Here is a 23,577-nt window from a genome sequence, read left to right as displayed (position 1 = left end):
GTGTAATTTAGTGCTCGTCACTCACTTGTTCTGAGCTTGCCGGGCGGCAAGGCCCTGCTCTGGGGGCAAGGCAAGCGATTGCAGTTGGGTTGGCTGCTCCTCCTGTCATCTGCTGCCCACCAGGCTCCTACCTCCGCCTGCACAGCACCCTTCCGCAGCAGAGTCCTGGTCCTTCTCCTGCAGGGTTAGTTTTCAGCCAGCTCAATGAGTTTCATGATGCTTTGGTCTGTTAGGATAACTGCCCTTCTGCAAGCTTTATGCTTCTTCATTTCATAGCAGCAATTCCTCTGGAGACCTTCCTTTAAGAGCAGTCATTTAAGATTTTTCTTGAGATCTTTGGGCTACTTGGTGTGGATACTGTTTGCTGGTCAAAAAGTTTTCACTGTTTAAGCCCCAAAGCCTCCCAGTTTTTTCATCCAGCTTCTCTAAGAGAAGGAAGTTTAGGCTCTCATTACAGAATGAGTCGGTAGATGAGAAATATCTCATCATCTTGGCTTATGAGAGGTGTTTTCTGTACTTTGTTTTACAGTTACTTACTCTAAAAGCTGGAAGAGCTGGGGCTCAGGCCCATAAAAGCCTGTTTTAGGTAACAACCTTTGACAACCCTCTAATGCCATTCACCTTAATTAGAGAGATTCCAAGATAATGACTTGTGCAAGTTGCTTTGTGGTAACATCGTTATTTAAAGATGAAACATTGTCAGGTTGAGTTACACTATATTACTGTCAAGGAAGGAGGAATCTTAAATGTTCACAGTATTCCTTGTTAATGCTGAGCCTCGGCAGAAAAGCGAGGGATTAGAGCGCTCCAAATAGTCTTTGTTCAGTCTGAGACGCTCGCTCTTGCATCAAGTGAATGAGCAGCTTTTGGATATGAACGTAGATAATGAACTAGAGATCCTGGCAAAGCCGTATGAACAGCAGCAAGGCCACAAACCTGCTCCTATTGGAAGGAATAGCTTAAAACTAGGAATCTCTCTCCTAACTGCAAGCTGCCCAAGGAGAATTCCGCTGTGGAATGGGTTGTGGAAACACTGCCTGCTGCAGCCCGTGGAAATGGGTCCTTTCTGAGGTTCTGGTTCATGCTAACAGTCCCCAGCTCCTTGGCAAGCGGTGCGCGGTGCACGGGGACTCTCGTGGATTTTGGCTTTAAACAACCCACCCTGAAGTATACTGTAATACAGTATCATTCTGTACAGTGTTTTCCTGCCCGATTTGTTCAGTTGTCTTTTCAACAGTCAAAAAATGGGGCCTGCATTGGCTTCCTCTTGAGGCTACCCTGTGTTTTTACATTGTGTTTAGTTGAAAATGCCTCTACCTTCTGTGGGCCCAAACATCCATCACAGCATGATATATCTGAAGTATTTGTATCCTCATAGAGGACTTTATCCCAAGAAAAAATGTTTTGTTTTCTTTTTTGTCTATATTTAATCAGATAGTGACAGTCTGATGCTCAAAAAAGTGCCCTATTTAGTGTCTTCGCAATCCAGAAAAACATCTGGTTCATTAGTCCCTGGGCAAGAAACATGCTGAAGGTTTTTGCACCAAGGTGTGCAGGAGCGCAGGATTGCCGGCTGCTGCGGAGGCCCTCGGATCGCGGGACGCGCCGTCCTGGTCGCTGATTGCTGGATAACAGTGCCAAGGAGACTGTGTCTGAGAAACTGTGAGGATGCCAGAGCCCTGGAACAGGCTGCCCAGAGAGGCTGTGGAGGCTCCTTCTCTGGAGATCTTCAAACCCACCTGGATGCCACCCTGTGCCACATGTGGGTATCCCTGCTGGAGCAAGAGTTGGACTGGATGATCTCTAGAGGTCCCTGCCAACCTCGACCTTTCTGTGATTCTGTGTCATTCAGTAGCTTCAGCTGCTCTGATGGGGGTTAATATGTTACTGAAAAGGCAAAAAGGTGGAAGAGTTGTGTGAAGCAGAGAGGAGGCTCCCCTATAATCAGTAATTATTAGCATCAGGGTTTTCTGCTTACCAGTTTTGCTCTAAACCTTCTTTTGTAAAATTTAAAAGTTCTTGGATAAACACCAGTATGAATAAGATCATCACGTCCATGTCATCTAATTAAAAAAGAAGAAAAACACAATAACTACCTGCTCAGAAAACCTAAATATTCTGTACAAAAATTGCAGCTTCTGGGATGGAGTTTGGGGCCTTACAATAAGCAGAAAAATAGATGGTAAAATCTCAGTGTGTTCAAAATGTTGACATGAAATGGTGCGAGCATTGAAGCTGCTCCTTGATGCCATGGGCTGCAGCTAAACTGTTTTTCAGCGGGGACTAAATGGCACTTTTTTCTTTGCTCTTGTCTTTAAGTGGGATGATTCTTTGATTGTAGGAGGGAAGCAACAACATTAGGTGATAACCATTTTTAAATGTCATCCGCTCATAGAAATGAAATGAAATGGTACTTGAAATGCATTGCAGAGATTCTCATTATACCCTTACTCCTTGATTAGTTAGACAAGAAATTACTAGTAGAAATGTTTACCTTTGGTTGTAGGAAGAGCGATGTGAGGGCAAAGTGGGATTTAAGGGAAGCACAGGAGGGGAGTTTTCCTGTGTGAGCCAGGAGGCTGTTCCAGCGCTTGCAAGGGCTGAGAGCTGCAAACCAGAATGGGAGTCTGAGCTGAAGGGAGAAGGGAACAGTTAGAAGAGGCGAAATGCAGAGACCACAGCTGATACCCTGAATTTTTCACACAAAAAAGAAGAAAAGGGGCAGTCTTCAAAACAGGGTAAGAATACTGACTTGTAGGAATTAAATTCACCCTGGTTTTTGGCTTGGATGTTTGCAAGAGTGTGAAAGCCCTCGTGTTAGCTGGCCTTTGAGATGTCTGTGCCCCCGTGGCACAGCTCCCACAACAGACTGCTAGCCTTGTATATTGATAGTGCGTGGCTGCCTTGTGCATGTTCTCACCTACATTTATTCAAAATAACGAATTTTGTCTCCCAGGACGTGGGGGTGGAAGAGGAGAGGTACAGCTATGTACCCTAGGAACTTGCTCTTCCTTCCTTGTACTTGCCACACTTGGAATTGGGAGGGTTGCTGGAGGCTCAGCGAAGCAGAGCAGAAATGCAGGGGGTTATTTTGCTCTGAAAGCCATTGCTTAGTCTGCTGAACGGCTTCCAAATGTTGTACACGAAGCAGAGCCATGACAAGGGCATGGTGGTGCTTTCCAAGGGGGATTTTGGGAACTGCTGAGTTCTGGGCCAGGTTGGGTACCTCAGAGCAGGAATGCTGACTACCTGTTTGGAGCTGACACCAGCATCTGCAGGGAATTGGTTCCAGCAGCCCTGTCATTGCCTCCCAAAGAAGGGGACAGTCTCTGGCTCTTCCCTGGGTTTTGCCAGATTTGAATATAACTGCCTTATTTTTCTCTTCTAATCACTGAGAGAAGAATATGTATGATTTTATGAAATTTAAGAAAGCATTACAGAAATTACCTCCTCTGTTGTTCAGTTTAAAGCGTATGAAAGCAGAAGACTGCATCATGTTTGAGATAAGGTTTGGAGAAGTATCTGCCTCCTCACAGCTGAATAGAGGTTAGCGGGAAGATTAAAACAATAAGCTTATTATATTATTAGTAGTGGGAAAATTCTAAACCCCATTTGTTCAATTATGGTCCCTTAACTACGCTTATTTAGCTTCTTGTAAATTGTAATCAGGAAATTAGAAGTGCTGCCCTCACAGCTCTAGTGTTAGCTTTCTGGGGACTTTTTTTTTAATGTTTATAGTGAAACCAAGAAGGGAATTAGTTGTTTGACATGCACGGTGTGCTCGGGGAGGGGATGCTGGCTGCATTCTGATGTTGGTGGCTGCTGGCGGAGGAGCAGTGCGTGGGCTGTGCAGCGCAGCTGCCCGGGCACCGGCGTCGCGGCAGCGGCCACCGCGTTACGTGCTCCGCGGTGACAGCGGTAGCTGGGGACCATTAGCGCAGGCTGATAAATGAGACCGTCGCAGAGCCTCTAAAAGGCAGCATATGTTGCTAATAGTTATCTGAGGCAATGCAAGAGGGATGGGAAAACCTCAGCATCTATCACCTTTTGTGTACAAATATCATCTGTTGTTTCCTTTTGTGGTTCATTTTCTTCCTCCCTTTCCTTTTCCATATTTTGCATTGATGGCTTTAATATTTACAACCTGCTACCAAAACCAGTCACAGTGCTGAGTCACCCCGAGTTTTTTCTTTCCTCTTTAGCTCTCTGGATGGACTCTAATGTGCATCATGCAGAGAGACCGCATTTATGAAGAGATCCTCCTTCCCTTTCAGCTCATTTAACTGGAGATTTGAGCAGCCCTGGGGAGCAGGTTGCTCAGCCTTTTGCAAGACTCTTATGTATCTTTGTAATTTAAAGAGCCTCTTGTCTTCCTGAGAAGTGGTGTCTGTTTTTCAATACAGATGAATTGTATATCTGTTACAAGACAAGGTCACGGAAACTCAAATGTCCTGAGCACATCTTACCCATTTATTTCTTTTATCTCTCTGTTTAATATAATAGGAATGGGGCAACACATGCAGCAGCGTAACTGTGTGTCACTTGAAATCAGGTGCCTTTCATTTCCAGGGCAGTTTTCTGCTGTTGTAACTGGGGAATGTTCTTGCAGGAGTAATCACTAAAGTCTATGCTGGTGCTTCTAGTTCACATTGCATCCATACGGTATTTTTAAAAGAAACTGAGGATTCTGCTTTAGATCGCTACGTATCATTGGTATGATAGGAAGTTTTGATAAGCACACGGTCACCAAACGTGGAAACAACTCCAGGCAGTGCCTGAGTGGAGAATGCCACGTCCCCCGTGTAACACAGGAGCAGCAGAATTGCAATTACCTTGTGTGAAGTGTTGGCTAATGAAGGCAAATAACGGGCTTTGCTGCACGAGCAGATGCTGACGGGCTCCCCGGTGCGAGGCACAGGGCTGCAGCGCGGTGCCAGCAGCTGAAAAGGGCATTGCAGAGGAGATGCCGTGGATGCATGTTTGTTTAGGCAGCAAATACTTGTTTAAGAGAGTCCAATTAGGAGGCAAACCGAGCCAATGGCTGGAACGTTACAGGGGGTCAGCTGGGTGCGTATCTGTGTGCAGATAGGGCACGTAACACGCGCACACCACGGGGAAGGGTGTGCGGTATTTACCAGACATCCTCATTCCTGAGGATGGACCCTTGGAAGCCCTTAATGGTGGGAGGTGGTGTTTGCAGGAGCCCCAGCCGGTGCTGTTGGAGGACGACATGGAGCACCTCGCGCCGCGCTCGTAAACCTCCAAATGGTTTTTACCCCTGTGAGGAGCATTTTGTGCTGCTCGGCTGGAGGAGACGCTGCAAAGCTCTTGGCACTCGGTGGTGCTGTGGGTCCCAGCGGCGGCTCTGCCAGCGGGCGCCGTGTCCAGCGCCAGCAGCGTCGCCCTCAGGCACCGAGGCTTTCACTGCCAAACAAGAACGAGGAGCCGTGTTGGTCCGGCCGGAGCGCTGCTTCCTTGCTCCCCCTTTTCTGGGGACTATTCCTAATGCTTCCAAGGCTTCCAGGAGGAAGCACTGTGCAGCTGCCTGCTGCCCTGTGACGAGCTCAGGCTTGGGGCTAATTACAGGTGGCAAAAAGCTTAATAGCAGCCTCGGGTCAATGGGAAAAGAGGGGAGGCCTCAGCAGTGTGAATAAAGCACCCCAGGCAGCACGTGTGCTCTCTACCCTCAATGCCATTCCTGAGACCTTTCCTTGCTCCTGTTTTCCTGCAGAGGATACCCTGCCTACCAAGCTGCACAACTGCACTTTCCAAATCAAGCAGTGAGTGACACCCCTAATTATTTCTTAACTAATGGTTTCAGAATGTGTATTAAAGAATCATGCAGCAACACTGCTACCATTTAATGCAATTATATGAGCTTGGGCATATATTTGATAGTAATACTGTCATTATAGTATGCTCAGGCCAGCGAGGATTTGAGAGAGGCAGGGAAATACAGTCCTGAAAATAAAGCGATGGGAGTGTTGGGACCGTGTCCTCGCTCCTGGGTGCAGGAACTGGGGACAGCCCATGGTGGAAGGGGACACAGGGCAGGTTTCACTTTTAGTGGCTTCTTCCTCCCTTTCCCTGTTTTTTCCTCTCTTCCTTGTTGTCATGGAAACATTCACTACAGCTGTTAAATCATCCTGCTAAAATATGGTGCCCCGTGGTGGAATGGTAATAGCTAATATTGATCCAGCTGCTGCTGCTGACTCAGGGGTATGGCTGAATGTGCAATATCTCTTCGCTCTCCTCTTCATGCATAATGCATCAGTCTCCTTCACCTTGGGCTTTGTGCTAAGGTTGGTATCTAGTCGCAGCAGAATTTCTTCATCTGCCTCTTTAGTGTTTAGCCCAGTTGCAGCGCTGGATGCAGCTGATGTTATGAAGCTGACCGAAAAAACTACCCTTCCCATGATTGACCTGTGGAATCAAAAGTTACGGATGTTTGTGTTTCTGAAAAGCACTGAAAAGACATTCAGCTGCAGCTGTCGAGCACACTTGGATCTGCCGATCCCAGTGATCCCAAATCGCTTGGGAAACACATTGCATTCTGTCAAGGAAGTGGTGAAACTTAGATGTGGGACAAATAACTACCTTCATAGCAAGTGAGGCTGCTTTTGAAAACTTGAGCATTGGTTTGTGTTGTCACTGGCAATTGCTCCAAGTAAGATGCTCTACAGCAGCAAATAATTTTAAGTAGAGCGTAGCAAGCATATTCCTGTGTCACGACAAGATGGGAGCTCGCAGTACATTTTCATGGATTATGAATCCATGATACAGTGACAACAGGGTGGGCTGTTTGCAGCAGGACCTAAACCTGGGCTTCCACAGTCCCATCTAAAGATACCTAAGAGCAGTCTGTTACCTCAGTGGCCTTAGCTGTTTGGGAAGAGAGTGGAGGCAAAGCAGGGGTCAGTCAGAACACATAGTGCGTTGGAAAGACCTGCTAACAGAAAGCAAACGCTAAAAAAAAATCCCTGCGTTGTGTGTTTGTGTTCATAAACATTTGCATTTATCTTATATTTCTTTATCTTTGTAGAAAAAATTAGGCAAAGATATGCAGACCTACCGGGAGAGTTGCACATTATTGAGCTTGAGAAAGACAAAAATGGCCTTGGACTGAGTCTTGCGGGGAACAAGGACCGGTCTCGCCTGAGCATCTTTGTGGTTGGCATCAATCCAGATGGACCCGCGGGCCGAGATGGGAGGATGCACATTGGTGATGAGCTTTTAGAGGTAAGTGTTTCCTTCAGCTGCTAAATAAAGTTCACATGGAGAGAGTGAGAGGCAGAGGCACTGGCAAAGCTATCGTTTGTACCTGAGGTAAAGCCTGCAAATGAAATTACGTGGCTGAAGCAAGGAACTGCACTGATTTATGCCAATTGAGAACATGGCCTTTGGCAGGTAAATGTGTTTCCAGTGAAACAAAAGTCACTGGCCTGTGGAAAACGAATGTCTTGTCAGTGAAGTCTGTGCTCTCAGCATGTTTTCCAGCTACGCTTAGGGAGAGACTGTTGAAAGGCAAGAAGGGAATATTAAATCTGTCCTCACAGGGCATATGTGGTTTCAAAGGGAAATTCACACCTTAAATTCCAAAAAAAAACCCAGAACCCCCTCAGTGTTCCCATGTGTGTTTTTTAGAAATGACAAGGTTATTCCCCATCCTGCAAATAAGGTAAAATTTCTTGCTGTAATTGGTTTTGATCTGTTGTAACTTAAAATCCTACCACACTATTTTCCTTAGTCATGTTTGGCACGATTTCACCCACAAGGCAAGAGAGCTCATCACCAAGTATTTTGTCTTCACTTTTTCTCCCTTCTCCTTGCTTCATTTTCAGCCTGAAAACACTGATTTCTTATACTTCCCCTGACATTTGGCCGTTGCAGAATGGCATTTTGCTGCAGTGCCTGCTGTGGTTCCCCGGATCACAACTGCTTCATAGCTTTGAAAAATCAGCCTTCCCCGAGGACTTTGCCTTTACAGAGAAGCTTTCCCTGAAGGGCAGGTTAATGCTGACCTGCTGCTCGCCCTGGGGAGTAAATTTCCATCTTTCAGCATCTCTGTGGCATCAGAGCACCAACTGTTTTCTCAATTTTCTTGACTTGAAAAGGAGCGATTTGGCTACCTGGGGATACCCTGGGAGAAATCTGAATTGCCTAAACATTTTTCACTGTCTAACGGTTGCATAATTACAGGTTTTCAAGACATGTAGTACAAGAAAGGCTTGTTTTTCGTAATAATCACAACATACAAAATTTATTATTCTCTTTGTGAGGGCGATAAATGACATGAAAGTCTTTAACCCTTAGTGAAGTTTGTTAGGCAAATAACTTTCTCCTCTTCCATAGTTCCAGATTCCAGTTGCAAAAAATAAATAAATAAACTGACAGATTTTAGGTGTGTGCTAGTGGAAGAGACCTGTGGTGCTGTTTACCTTGGCATATATCACAGACCAGGTAGTTGAGGGCAAACTTGATTGTTGACTGCAGTCTTGACAAGCTCTCCCAAAAGGGAAGACTTCCCTGGGGTCATCTTGTACCTCACAAGTTGTTCCTCCTGGTGGTGGTTTGATCTGCTGTTAAATGTTGCTGTACTTGAACGATGCACTCTCTGTGATTAATTGCAAATATTTCAAGGCTTAGGATTTGCACATTGGAGCTATGTTAGCATTTTCAAAAGTGTTCTGGTCGCCCTCACTCGACTCCTTGTTGAGCTGGAGATAAAATGAGTGTTTTTTTCAGTGGAAGGGAAGTGGTGCTCACTGTTTCAAGAGTGCCACAGTACAAGAAAGGTGAAGGTCGAAGGGACTTCAGTAACCACCTCTCTCGTTTACCCTTGCAATCAGATGAAAGGAATGTCACTCATGGGCAGGAGTGTCATCGCTTGCATGAAGCGATGTGGGGATCTCAGCCTGGTCCCTGGTGAGAATGTATCAGGTGTCAAAACGTGCCCCTGGGTTACAAAGGAGGGCTTGTACATTAGTCATGGACAGACAGCTTGTGTTCACACCAGTGGTCAATTACTCAAAGCCTTGAGTTTTTCCCTCTTAAAAGCATTTCAGTGTTGCATGTAAACAGCACTGAAATGGAACTAACGGGCATTGACATTGGCAGTTTTTTTCAATAAATGTAACCATTAGGAGCTCTCCTACTTGTGAAGTAGACTGCTCACCAGGGGCAGGAAGGTAATTTCGTGCTGTTTCCGTGGCAGTGATGCAGAGCTCAGGGAGGTTAACCAGCTATACTTGCAATGTCTTTTACAATAAAGAGGACTCTGCAAACGCAAGCCCTGCAAAGTCAGGAAATGCGAGAATTCAGATTATTTGGTTCACTCCAGTTAAAACCACAGAGCGTCAGTGCAACCTTAAGGCACCGAGGTGTCCTTGCTTCATTCGGGGCTTAGAATGCACCATCTTCACTGGTTGATGGAGCAACTTCTCTTCTCTTCCGTGGGGTGGTGCTTCACTCTACAGATATGCTGGTGCTGCTGGCCATTGCCCAGGAATCAGTTATTTTGCAGGAAAACCACGGCCATTCAAAATTCGTAAGCATTTGAACCCATTTTCACAGTATTTTATCTTCTCAGTAGTGAGCAGGCAGATCAACTCTTCATCGTATAATTGGGCGTTTTAGGTATATTTGCATCTTTGATTACACATGAGTTTTGATGCTTGAGAGTGGCAGCAAGAGAAAGGATTCATGTCCCAGGAAGCCTCCAGCATTTCTGCCTCTGTCCCTAGTTGCCCTAGTGAATCCTGCTGTTCATTAGTGTTGTTCCACCAAGACACAGGGCACTACTGCACCCACAGATAATTTCCATTGGCTGTCAATAGAGGAAGATTAGTAGGTGTCTTTACATGTATTTTAACTCCTCCTTTTTCTTTGGGCGTGGGCCTGCCCCGGGCTGTAGGCAGCCTGGCCCAATATCACCCACTCAATATTGTTATCTCCCATCAGCTGGCTGTATTGCTGCTAATAAAGTGGGCCCTTCTCTGCTACAACCAGCTGCTGGTGTAGCATTTTCTGCCCTCTTCCCGCGCCTGGGCTCGCGTGGAGGGGACCTGCTCCCCCCTGGGTGCAGTTCTGCCCAGGGAAGCCTGGTGTCCCAGGCAGAAGTCACTGCAGATCCAGCTTCTGTCCCTTCTGCAGTGCTTTATTTATTTTTCCTCCAATAAATTTAATAAACGAGCTACCTAGCCAGTAGCATGGCGTCACTTCTCTTTTTGGATATGGGGGAGTTGATGAATAGGGATTTTTTTTCTTTAATTTTCTATTTTGAGAGAATTACCTAGGTTTGGGCAAGCAGCACCATCCCAAAAGAGATAGTTATTTGTCCATAGAAAGAGAGAGGTGCTTTCACTTGAGGAAAGAAGTCATCTTGGCTCATTACCTCAGAAGTGATTTCCATTTTTTTTCTTTTTTTTTCAATTTCTATTTAAAGCATATGGTTATAGCCTCTGTTCTTTGAGATTCATTTCCTGAAGGTAGCAGAAGAGGCGTAGTGCCCTTGGGTCTTTTCATACAAGTCCACAGATGCTTTTTTCATGGATTTTTTAGAGGTTGTTAGGTCAGGTTTGTGTTAAGGTTAGTGTTAGATAGTGATTTTTCAAAATCACTATCAAAATTAGATAATCACCATCAAAATCAAAATTAGATAAAGCTGTGAACTGAAAAATCTGCTGTCCGTGAGAGCATGGGCAATCTGCAGTTTGCTATTTTGCCCTTTTTTTTCTTTCCATCCTCTCTGTAGGAAACAACAGGGATTAGCTGCTGCCTAGTCAATGAGGCAAAGCCAAATTGCAATGCAGGGCAGGGGATTATCGGTCTTTATGGGATTTATGGTCTGTTGGTGCCTTCAGTTGCATGTGCTGGGCAAGAAATGGAGTGAAGAAGGAAGAATTCATATCCTAATTGATTATATTTTCTTTTTGCTGTTTCCCTCATGTTGATTAGCTGAGGCTTTTTGTGCGTGGATTTTCAGTTCATATAATCAGACTTATGAAAAATTTTGTAACTTTTCCCATTGTTTCATAGAATCTAGTTAAATCTCAAAATGTTAGAATTCCTGTGGTTAGAGGGAACCTAATGCATTTTTTGCAAAGAAGTAATAATTACAGAAAGCTAATCTATCGTGTAAGGTCTTTTACTAGTTTGGAGGTATCATTTGACATGATTTTAAAAATCAGATGCTATTAATTTCATCAGTTTATGTTACTCGCACCTAGTAAAGACAAAACTCCTCTTTTTAATATCCATATCAAATGTTCCTCTTTTGCAAATTAAAGTTTGAGAAGCAAATAATCCTTTCATTCTTTTTCCTCTTTGTTTAAAAGTTCATATTTCAGTGCATTTTTGCTTTCCTGCTACCTTAATGTGTGAAGCTGTAAAACAGAAATTTTGTAGGTGTGGGCAACTGTAAATTTGAGATATGTGATAAAATGAGCCATAAAACACTGTGAAGTTGTATAAGGATCCAGCATTAAAACTTGTGTTTGCTGACCTGGCCTCGCATCTGTGGAAGGTTTTTCCTTTCTCTCCACTGAGTTGAGGCTAACTTAGGTAAATTTTTCTTCTCTTTTAGAGAAAGTTTTTTGTTCTTTTTTTCTTTTAAACTTTGATTATCTTTAATGGGAAAAATAAAGTGCAATTAGTAGGTTTGCAGTCTTGGACTCCTAAAATACTCCTTTGGTTAATCTGACTTATCCTTTCTTTAAATGGAGAGATTTATAATGGTGTTGCTTATGAAATCCTAGATGTTCTTTCTCCTTTTTTAAAGTAAGCTTTTGTGCTTCACTCATCTAAAGTCTGTACAACATCGATTTGTTTTGCAAAAGAAATTAACCTTTTTAAAAAAAGAAAAATTAATATTGTCTGGAATAACTTATGTTAGATGGTCCAAAACCTTGTGGAGATATATTACTTTGATTACCCTTTCATTTTTGTATAATTAAATAATTAGAACTTACAGGCCCAGCTCACAGCTAATTAAATTTTGGACTGTTTGATGCATCTACTGAATAGGATTAATTTAGCTGGTGCAAAGACTATAAATTCTAATCTGAAAAGTCTGTTACTTGGAAAAATTGATGGTAATTTAACTAACTCCAAACAGTTTGTGAAACATACAGTATTCCCAGGGAATAATTTATTTTTAAACTGTGAGAAATTACCTCAACAAAATCACTGAATATTAGGAGTCTACTTTGAACGCACGATGTAACTTTACGTGTATTTTGCTGTGTATTTTCAGGCTTTTCTCTGGTTAGCAGTGTGGGCTGGGGTGTCAGATGGTTGCGTTAAGCTCCCTGGCTGAGCGTGATGCTGGGGAACAGGCGATATCCCGTTTTCCTCAAACTGGGAAAGAACTTCAGGTTCCTCAAAAAAGCCAAGTCCTGAAGCAGCTGCTTTTAGAGCCAGGCTCTTTCCTTCAGAAAACTTCAGCATTTGTTTGCATGCAGAAAAGCTGTCCAAGGTAGCACTTTGGTTTTGTTGCTCTAATTAGGTATTTGCTCCTTAATGACAGACGTGATAGGGCACATCCTTTAGCTGTTCTTCCTGCCAGCTCTGCCCTCACTTTGGTTTCCCTCAGTGGAAATGAGGAATCACTGCAGTCTTTATAGCAGCTATTCCTAAACTGCTGGTTTCCTCTAGATAAGGTACAGGAAAGTTTAGAAGTCTTGCATTGTGTGCTATAAATTAAAAAAAAAATCCATATTTACAAAACTCATCATTTTGTTTTGACAGATAAACAATCAGATACTGTATGGAAGAAGTCACCAGAATGCTTCTGCAATAATTAAGACTGCCCCATCGAAGGTCAAGCTGGTTTTCATACGGTAAGACAGTTCTCATCAGAACGTTTATTTATATTTTAGCTTGTTACATTCGTGACCTGGTTTTGTGAGTGTTCAATTTCCTCAGTTCTCTTTGAAGTGAAGCAAACCTCTTCCTTGACTAATGGGCTCAGAGCTTTTGAAGAGTTCTCCTTAATAATGCTAAAAATAAGATCTAATGTAACTGTAATTGAGTGCCTGTTTTGGGGTGTCTGCTGGGAACTTAAGCTGCCCCTCCTGGGCTTGAGAGCACCCTGGCAGGAGCTTCTTTTCCCCGAGCTGACCAGGGTGCTGCAGGTTGGTCCCTGCAGAGAAGCACAGAGAAGGACTGAGCACCAGCTGCAACATGGCTTGCAGAGAGGGTTAAAAGGGTGCACGGGTAAGAGGAGCTCTTGTGGGAAGAGCAGGCAAGTGTGGGGTATCTGCTGGATGCACGGGTGAAGGATAGCTTGGAATGGGCTTGGAAGTAGTTTTTGAGAGGTGGGCTTATTTGTATGGAGAAACGTGAACACGAGAAGGAGCCCTGTGGTGGCTGTGTGTAGAAGGGAACACACTAACACCTGTGGAATCTTTCAGCTGAGTGAGAATCATAGAATCACAGAACGCCTAAGGTTGGAAGGGACCTCTAGAGGTTACCTAGTCCAAACCCCCTGCACACGCAGGGTCACCTAGAGCACGTGGCACAGGACTGCGTCCAAGTGGGTTTGAAGATCTCCAGAGAAGGAGACTCCACAACCTCTCTGGGCAGCCTGTTCCAGTGCTCTGGCACCCTCACTGTCAAGAAATTTTTCCTTAAGTTCCTGTGGAACTTCTGGTCTTTCTGTTTGTGGCCATTACCTGTAGTTCTGTCGGTGGCCACCACTGAAAAGAGGCCAGCCCCATCCTCCTCACTGCCTCCCTTGAGATACTTACGGACACTGCTCAGGTCCCCTCTCAGCCTTCTCTTCTCCAGCTGAACAGGCCCAGCTCCCTCAGCCTCTCCTCATAGGGCAGATGTTCCAGGCCCCTGATCATCCTTGTGGCCCTGCGCTGGACTCTCTCCAGCAGCTCCACATCCCTCTTGTCCTGTGGGACCCAGAACTGGACACAATACTCCAGATGTGGCCTCAGCAGGGCTGAGCAGAGGGGCAGGATCACCTCCCTCGACCTGCTGGAGACGCTCTTCTTAATGCACCCCAGGATCCCATTGGCCTTCTTGGCCACGAGGGCACACTGCTGCCTCATGGTCAACTCGTTGTACACCACGATGCCCAGGTCCCTCTCTGCAGAGCTGCTCTCCAGAAGGTCGGTCCCCAGCCTGTACTGGTGTCTGGGGTTATTCCTCCCCAGGTGCAGGACCTTGCACTTGGCCTTGTTGAATTGCATGAGGTTTTTCACCGCCCAGTTGTCCAGTCTGTCCAGGTCCCTCTGGATGGCAGCGCAGCCCTCTGGGGTATCGGCTACTCCTCCCAGTTTCGTGTCATCAGCAAACTTGCTGAGGGAGCACTCTGTGCCTTCATCCAGGTCATTGATGAATAAATTGAACAGGACTGGACCAAGGACTGACCCCTGGGGGACCCCGCTAGCTACGGGCCTTCAACTAGACTCTGCACCGCTGATCACCACTCTCTGGGCCCTGCCATCCAGCCAGTTCCTAATCCACCTCACTGTGCACTCATCTATCCCACACTTGCGGAGCTTGCCCAGGAGGATGTTGTGGGGGACGGTGTCAAAAGCCTTGGTGAAGTTGAGATAGACGACATCCACCGCTCTCCCCTCGTCTACCCAGCTGGTCATTTCATCATAGAAGGCTATCAGGTTAATCAAGCATGATTTCCCCTTGGTGAATCTATGCTGACTACTCTTGAGCACCTTCTTGTCCTCCCTGTGCCTTGGAGACAACAGCCAGTATGAGCCGTTCCATCACTTTTCCGGGGATGGAGGTGAGGCTCACTGGCCTGTAGTTGCCTGGGTCCTCCTTCTTGCCTTTTTTGAAGACTTGCGTGACATTGGCCTTCTTCCAGTCCTCCGGCACCTCCGCCATTCTCCAGGATCTTTCAAAGATGATGGAGAGCGGCTTAGCTATGACCTCTGCCCGCTCATGCAGCACTCTCGGGTGCATCCCATTAGGGCCCATGGATCTGTGGGTATCAAGGTTCCTTAGGTGCTCTCTGACCCAATCTTCTTCTACCCAGGACAAGTCTTCCTCTCTCCATGCTTCTTCTCTTGTCCCTAGGGCCTGGGACTCTAAAGGGCTGCCCTTGGTAAACACCGAAGCAAAGAATGTATTCAGCAACTCTGCTTTTTTTTTGTTGTTGTTGTTATTCGTAACCAAGAATGACAAGGATTTTCTTTCATTCCAAGCATGAATATTTTTCCTCTTGGTCTGTGGGTGAGCTAAGACCCGTCTATGTGTCTCCTACGATCTGTAGTTCAGGCCATGTTGCTCTTATGGCCCTGAGTAGGGAAAAAGCTGTGTCTCTTTCAGAGTTCAACATACTTTGCTATTTTGGAGATTCATGAATATATATGTATCAGCTCTGGTTTCTGTTGGGCGCTTATCCCCCACAATGTGATCTTCTCCCCAACGTATGCATCATGTTTTGTATAGTTTGGTATCCTTCGCTCATACACAGCCTGTAAGCAATGTAATAATTGGGAGGGTGAATGCATATAAATATGTACATTTACTGGCATGGCTCTGTCTGTACAGCATATACAGAAATGATGGAAGAGCAGCATTAGCACAATGAAGAATGAGTTGCTCTACTTGGCAGCACAGAGGATCTGGAGGAGATTAATGATCTTGCCTGCAGCTCCTGTGTTACTTTCTTCAGCTATTGAAAATTAAATGTTATGTACAACAACTCACTCACCATTACTTAGTTGCATGTGGAAAATGTGTCTGGGTTGGAAGCTCCAGGGGCAAAAGCTGAGTGTATGGAACTGCAGCCGGAGCCCGGCTTAGTGCTGCGGGGCTGCAGCAAAGGTCCTCCCAACGCGTGCTTTGCCTTGCGTTTGGAAATGCCCAGGGTGCTTTGTACTATTGAAGTAGTAAAGGCCACGTAAGTTCTTACTCAGAATTTCCCCTGTGAAGATTGTCCGCGAATAAGTAGTTGGAAAGAGGCTCTCACAGTGTTCTGAATTACCATAAGAAATGGCTGTTGGATAAGTCTTGTCATGCTCCCTAGGGCTTAGGGGAAAAAAAATAAAGTTTCACTGTTTAAATATTGCTGTTCAGGTTATAAACTTAAGTCTCCAGAATTCTGAGGAACTGGAATTCTGCAGGGACAAGCCTGTCCCTGCTCCCTGCCACTGACAGCGGGTGAGTGTTGTGCAGAGCTGAGCAGCCACGCGGCAGCGGTGAAGAGTAACGCTCTCCCCTGGGGGAGCACTGGCTGCAGCTCAGGAAATGCTGCTCGGGGAGAAGAGGTGTCTCAGAATTGCACAGATACCAGTTTAGGATGTGGATCTACCAGGTGAGTCATAAAGTGAAAGAACAATTTTCCTTTCTGCTACAATACACATTCCATGAACCCTTTCTGCCTTGGCGTTTCAACTTCGTAAAACTGAGGCCTCAAAGTTAGTGGATGAGATTGGCTGAAGTCATGAACTGAGAGACACTGCTAGTCCCAGAGGTCTTGTCAGTGCTATAGTTTGGTAGAACAACTTCCATGCTTGATATATTTTAAAACAGTGTTATAAAATGCAGATATTGAAATGCCCCTGCTTAATGAATTACAGTGCCAGCCCGGCTGAATGTAGGGAGTAGCAGGTACCTTGGGTCTCCAGCTGTCTTTCCCATGTGCAGTAGCTTTTCCAGCTGAGAACAAGCGCTGAGTGCAGCAGGCTGTGAGCTCTCCTGGTAGCTTTGCTGCTTGGCTGCGCTCAGATATCTTCCTGTCAGCTCTAATGGTGTGGAAAGAGCAGGATACCGTTGTGTTTGCTCCGCTTTGAAAGCGAGGAAGGGCTAGTTGCAACAGAAATAATGTTCTGTTCTTCCTGAGCACTGACACCAGTGTAGTTCCCTTTTATATTGTTAGGGAGAAAAGCTCGTACCGAAGGGAAAATGTAATAAATCATTTTATTGCAACTGCAGACTGTTGCCTTCATCTCCAAAAGTTCGACCTGCTGACCAGAAAGTTGATCTAAAAAATCCAAATTTATCCTAAAAACATGGTCTGAGGGAAAGGAGTTTTTTCAGCCCACGGAACTGCAGGGTAACACAGCCAAAACCTACAGGGACTGTTACTACCAGTGGGACTGGAAAGGGGGATATTTCCATAAGCTTAAGCAGTTACAAAGAAGAACTCCAGAAATTCAAGCCTCTCTGTAAAAACCAGTTCTGTAATTTCTATCAGTAAATAATTTGGTGTTGGTTGGACCTGGACTTCTAGGGAGGAAAAAAGAAAAAAAAGAATAAAAGATGTCATCAGCCTTCTGATTTTTCCTAAGTTCCTAACTCCAAATCTGCTCTATAAAATCTGTTCACACTTTTTTTTTTTTTTTTTTTTTTAAATACATATCCAGGGAGTGTTACAAGTGCATTCCCATCCTCTCCTGATGTTTTTGCTGGTGAGGCACAGTGCATCAAGGGCTGGGAGAACCCCTTTATACTTGAAGGCTTCTCCCTCTGGGTTATGAGCATCTCTCCCACCATTAAATTGACAGTGGTTATTTAAAACAGTTGATTTTGGCCAGATTCCAAGATGTGGGTCTGAACGCAGGCCCGTTTCCCTGCGGTCTCATTAGTTACATAAGCTTGTAATAGCATATAAAAGGTTTGCAGTTAGTGTCATCACTTCTCCCCGCGTCCCTCCCGACTCAGAGCATCTCGTATTTTGTTGCTCTGTACAGTAACAAATTTGGAGGCATTCAGCCTGCTCACACAACTTAGCAAGCAGGGAAAACCACCACCCCAGTGCTGCGTGGTTTTCCTAAGAACTGGCGCCATCCAAAGGCTTCCTGGGACTCGTGTTAGGTACCATCTTACCTGGCCTGCAAGTCTCACAAATGTAGGTTGTCTTTTTGGCTTCCAAATACCAGAAATACCTACCAATAATTTGGGTGCAGCTTTCAGAGGCATTTCACACACTAATACAAGTGGAAATCAGTGGGAATAGGACATGTAGATGTCTTAGGCTCCTTTAGATATTTTTCACCTGAATCTCCAATACTGAGAATTGGCCAGGCAGGAAGCTGAGAAAGGGACTTATTTTTTTCTGGAATCCCTATGCCCCAGCCCCCAGAACAGGACGGTTTTCATACCCAGTGGACTATTTGGATGTGCATTCCAGAGTCATAAAAAACAGAGTAATTAGTATTTGCCTTTGTAGTAGGAAATCCAGGTTATATTGGAATACTCTTTTAGAGTGAGAATTTTATGATTCAGCAAATGTCATGTTTTGTCTATGCTCAATTAACTGCTTTTAATCTGTTTTGGTGCTTTGGTGTTGGGATAATAAGCAGAGCAAATATAGCTTGAATGCTTGCATCAAAGGGAATGTGATTGATCCTGAACCATTTCAAGCTGAGTTCAGTCCTGTGATTCATTCTTCAGTATATCTTTTTTCTCTTAAGAAAAAAAAGGGTGGTTTGAGGAATTCTGTAAGAGTAAAACATTGCAGAATTTTGCCCCTGTAAGTACTAGCTCTTAACTGTCCAGTGGCTTTCCCACCCCTGGAGTTACCTTGTCACTGCTTTGTGATGATGGAATGGGAGATTCGGAGTGAAGCCCACAGCTCTCTGTCCCTTTAGCCCTCCCTCCATTTCTAGGTGTAATTTTCAAGACTAATCACTTGGTATTTATGGGGACATGAAATGAGAGATTGCTGCATTTTGTCTGAGGATGGGTAAAGCAAGGACAGGGACTAGGAGATCAGGCCATTTCACAGTGAAAGGAGAAAGTTCACGGTGCAGTTTCACACTTACTGTGGCTATGACTTTCACTGAATCTTTTACGTCCTCTCTAAGTGATCTCATATACCAGGAATTGAGTTATTTTATGCTTTGGCAATATTTTTGCTTTAAATTCATTCTAGATCATATAACTGTGTTTTAATAGTACAAGCTCTATTTTTCAGTTGTTTTGACTGGGTTCTTTCATGTGGGAAAGCTTTGAAAATAAACCCTTGCCAGCTGCTTGGTATATACCAAGCTGGCTGGAAATTCTTTTGCTGTTTTCTGCAGAGCTGTTTCTTTGCTGCAGTCCATATGTGTGAACAAGTCCGCGGTCGAGGAAATTAAGTAATTGGTCGCTCTCCAACCTTTCGTGACCTGAAGTGCAGGTTAAGTGAACATTTTAAGTACATATTTAAAGTTCGTGTATTCATTTGGTTCTTACATAGTTAATGGTGAGTGGAGGGGAAATGAAGAACAAGACCGTGCCTGCTGGTAGCAGGAAGCATTTTTCCAGGTGAGCCCAGTACAAAGGATTTGTCTTCATCCATCTGAAGCAAAAATTCTGCGTGCCCTCCCCATGTTCAGCTTTCCTGCAGCTCTTCTCCAAATAAACATTTATAAGAAAATAAAGATGAGAAAATAGGAAATCTTGGCCTTGCTTATTCCTTTTTTTTTTTTAGTTGCTGAAAACAGGAAATGGGCAATGTTGGATTTGTTGTTAACCTGCAGGGCCTTGTGCAGCCTGGTACTCCAACCAAAACCCCTGGGAATCATAAGTCCTCAGGCAAAATTCAGTTCCTTGGTCTCAAAGTCAGTTCTAACTAAAATATGCAGTTGCATGTGAGGTGTCATTTTTTGCTCCAGATTCTCGATATATTTTGCATTTCCAAAGAGCAGCCACAGTCCCCAACAAAGCGCTTGTGGAAATGATCCTTTTGCTGTTGCTGGATTGCGCAGCTGCAGAGAACTGGAGAGCAGGTTCATTTCCCTTCATCACCCACAGGTCTCCTGGTCTCTCTCTGTGGTCAGGAACAGTCGGCAGCAGCCCCCCCAGGGCCATTCAGTGGCTCCAACCCTAAATTAACCCACGTAGGTGCTGGGTGAGTTGTCCTTGGAGTTGTCTTGTTTCTGTACCAGCTAGAGAGGAAGTTTGGGTGCTCTCTCAGCCAAGATGAGTCAGTCGAGAGGAGTCTCATTCTTCATGCAGAACAAGTATTTTCCGTGCTTAGCGTTACGTGATCGTGGTTCAGCCACGTTGCTGCAGGCAGCTTCCTCTGAGGTTATGAGAGCAGCTGTTGGCAAGCCTTAAATGTTCATTTGTGATCACTCTGATTTGAATATTATCAGATTTCTTAGCTGGTTCTTTTCCTTGTAAATACATTTATGTTTTAATCAACGATCCTTGTAGAACTGGAGAGCAAAAAGAACAATTAATTATTAGATCTGTCGCTTTAAAATGTTTTCCCAATTTGATACTGCTTTGAAGGCTCCTTTGAAGCAGCATTCATTGAAGTATTTAAATATGCATGAGCCCAAGCAAGGGGAGACTGCAAGTTGTGGCGTTTGCAACCTTGTGTTTTGGGGAGTTGGATATCTTTTTGTTATCTTATTTGAGGGCATTTTTTCCTTGTGAGTGTTAGCTTTTAATATGTAGAATAAAAATGTCCTTCATTTAAGAGTGTGTAAAACTGTTAGCCCAGTGATGGCACTTACCAGGCCGTGTGCACATGCACTGGAGAACCTAGTTTATATAATTAGGTATGTTGCACTCTGTAGTGAAGCCTGGGGGTAGCAGTTTTTAGAAAGATATTTCTTACAAACATCCATGAAGAACTTGTGTTTTTCAAGTTTGCTTTTCCTGCAGGTGCTGCAGCTGCAAGGTAAGGGCAGAGGCGAGGCCTGTTTTCGTGAGGTTTGTACTTCATGCAGAGCTTTGTCAGAAAAATCTCTATAATTAGCCCAAAATTGCTAGCTGTCTTGGACACCTTAGATTTGCAGGCTTATTCTTACAGGTTAGGAAGCAACACGGGATCGGTAGCGTGAAGATAAGAGGAAGAGAAGCGTCCCTGCCTAATACGTTTGATGGGATAGAGACGCGCTTGGCTTGTGGAGTGGGCATAGATGCCGTGTGTGATTCCCCGTGCTGGGATAGAGGTGCACTTGGCTTGTGGAGTGCGCGTAGATGCCGTGAGTGACTCCCCGTGCTGGGATAGAGGTGCACTCAGCTTGTGGAGTGCATGAGATGCCGTGAGTGACTCCCCGTGCTGGGATAGAGGTGCACTTGGCTTGTGGAGTGCGCGTAGATGCCGTGAGTGACTCTCCGTGCTGCTCCGCTTTCCTCCCGGCCGCCTGCGAGCGCTTCCTGCGTCGCCGGCCGCCGCAGCCCCAACGTTGCCACCGTTTCGGGCTGTTGCGAAGCTTCGAGCAGGGCCAGGAGCGGAGCCGAGCGCGGCGGGGATCGGCTTGTTTGAACTGTGGGGCTGTTTGGTTGAAGATAAGTAAATGAATTCCCCAACCTTCGCATGAGGGGATTTATCACTTCAAATGCCTGTGATTTAATTTCCCGTCCTCTGCTCTGCTGAGAGCTGTTGATTTATCGTGTTGTCTTTCAGTGATCGGCACATACAGGCTTCATGTGTTTAACTCTTCAGGGTTAGAATAAGACATTTTTCTTCCAGATATTTCCATTAATTGATTTTAAACACGTGTTAGGCTGATATTTTCCTCTAGAAATGAAAGAGGAGGGGAAGGTAACCTGAAATACAGTTGGGAATATAATGGTGGGAAGTATCAGTGGGAAGTATAGTAGGTCAAGCCCAGGGGACCCATTGCGTGACAAGTCGAGTCCTGTCATCTCACACTCTGCTTTTATGAAGTGACAACGTTAACGTTTCCTCCTCCATCGCTGTTGGGTGAGCAGAGGTTGGGGGGCATCCTTGAACCCTTAGCAAAACCAGCCTTGCATCGTGTTCCTGGCCTCTGTGCTGTGCTCGCTCAAGAAACAGAAAACTCATACAGCTAATACAGTTTTGATGCAGAATTTGGAGTCTTTTTCTTATCTCATGTGTCACAACAATAATACTTAAATCATATTTTACTTAGTTTGATTTTTATAAAGGCCAAAAATGCAGAGCTAATTTCACAAGCCAAGTAACTGTAAATGGTATTGGAATAAAAATATTGGGAGGCAGAGTGGTATTTAATAAAAAAAAGGCTTTTGAAATTTGGTTACAAAGGTATTAGCAACTTTCTTGGGATTGCTCGTTAAAGTAGTAAGATGTAGCCGCCATGTACAAAAAGCATCTTCAGATAAAAAGAATGCTGAGTTTATGCATAGGGGAATTTAAGTTAATCACTTTATTTTCTACTTATATTTTTCTAAAAAAATTGTTCCAAGTTTTTATATTGGGTCTTTTAGAAAAAAAACTACAAGAAATGTAAACAAAGACAAAAAAGCAAACTATTTTGATAAATAGCTATTACTGATACATGCTTCAGCCATGCCTATAGAGTGTAAAGAAGCTGTTAATAAACATAGACAGCATTAGAGGAGGCCATGTAAGTATTAGCACACAAAGGTCTTGCGGTGCAGGATTTGTGGAACCAAAACCCCCACCTTAAGGCAGAGCTTAGTCAAGGCTGCATGATGTGACTGCTGTGACTAAGACAACTAGTGTTAATATTACATCCTTAAATATTAGATTTGAAGGACTTTTCTGAATATTTAGTGCTAGGGGAAAAAGAAATATGTACAGAATTCTAAAAAATATGTTTTAATTTCCTGTGTTTTGTTCTTTTAATTGTCTACTTATACAAATGTGTTTTGGACATAGTGGTGCATATTGCCTGAATCTACCTAATTGCCTGACTCTAAGTATAGAATATTCTGTATTTAGCAAGGGTGGCCAGAATTGTTCTTCCTTTCTTCACCATATTGATGTATAGGGAACGTACATCCAAATGCATCCTCTGGCAATCCACATTCAGCTAGATTTCCAAGGCATACGTTGTTAGTTAGTATTTCTCAGAGGGAACTACTGAGGTCCCAAGAAGCGATGCAGTCTGTTTTCTGGCAAAGAACACAAGCAGAAATGAAGCGCTTGCTTATCAAAAGCAGAGGTTTAGGAAACAGTTTATTTTTACACTGGTAATAGTATTTTCCTAATGGGCAAAAACAACTCAAAGAAAGTTTGCCATTACAGTTTAGTGTGTAATGTGTTGCTTTTTGTTTTGTAGAAATGAAGATGCAGTCAATCAGATGGCTGTTACTCCTTTCCCATTGCCTTCCAGCTCTCACTCTTCTATTGAGGTAAGGTTGATGTACTGTATATTTTTCATTACAGTTTGCTAAATTAGATTAATCATAATTAGATGTTCATTATAAATTCAAGCACCTTGTCCAATCAAACAGTAAATCATAAGATGTGTTGGGTTGAAACCTGACCTGATAGGTGTGTTCTCCCTCTCCTCCCCCGCTTTTTTTTTATTCTTCTCATTTTTTCTTTTATTCTTCTGCTGAAAGTTGGCGTGGTACAAAGTGGCAGCCAATAAAGAGTTTTTATTACCATACAGGGAGAAAACAAATCTCTGAATGGAAATCTGTTTCTTTTTCAGCCGTTTGGAGTAGTTAAGGTGAGGAGCTTTTGCCTGGAATCTCCATATCTTCTCACAGCGCAGAAAGGAGCATTTCTGAGGGCAGGACTCACATCTTGTCTTCTCCAGCTCCAGCAGGGCAGAACTATCTTCCTCTCTGCATCCATAAAAAAGAATTAGGGTGGCCAACAGCTTCGCCCCGTGCCCCCAGCGCAGACATGAGCTGTTTAGACAGGGAGCTCTCATGCAGGGTGCTGTTGGGGACAGT

General features: G+C 44.4%; 1 protein-coding gene across 1 annotated transcript in view; it reads left to right on the top strand.

Annotated features, from left to right (window-relative positions):
- PATJ (PATJ crumbs cell polarity complex component) overlaps positions 1 to 23,577 on the top strand; it is a 129,782-nt gene that overhangs the window by 72,045 nt on the left and 34,160 nt on the right. Inside the window, exons 26-28 of the mRNA XM_088522420.1 lie at positions 7,043 to 7,239; positions 12,748 to 12,839; positions 22,953 to 23,025. Of these exons, the coding sequence (XP_088378546.1) occupies positions 7,043 to 7,239; positions 12,748 to 12,839; positions 22,953 to 23,025 (362 nt within the window). The remainder of the gene's footprint in view (positions 1 to 7,042; positions 7,240 to 12,747; positions 12,840 to 22,952; positions 23,026 to 23,577) is intronic.

This window comes from Tinamus guttatus, unplaced genomic scaffold, assembly GCF_059628265.1.
Source record: "Tinamus guttatus ecotype Peru unplaced genomic scaffold, ASM5962826v1 Tinamus_guttatus_pri_ptg000153l, whole genome shotgun sequence".
Classification (NCBI taxonomy): domain Eukaryota; kingdom Metazoa; phylum Chordata; class Aves; order Tinamiformes; family Tinamidae; genus Tinamus; species Tinamus guttatus.
The sequence above is the reverse complement of the archived record's forward strand: the minus strand, read 5'-3'. Positions and strand labels throughout refer to the sequence as shown.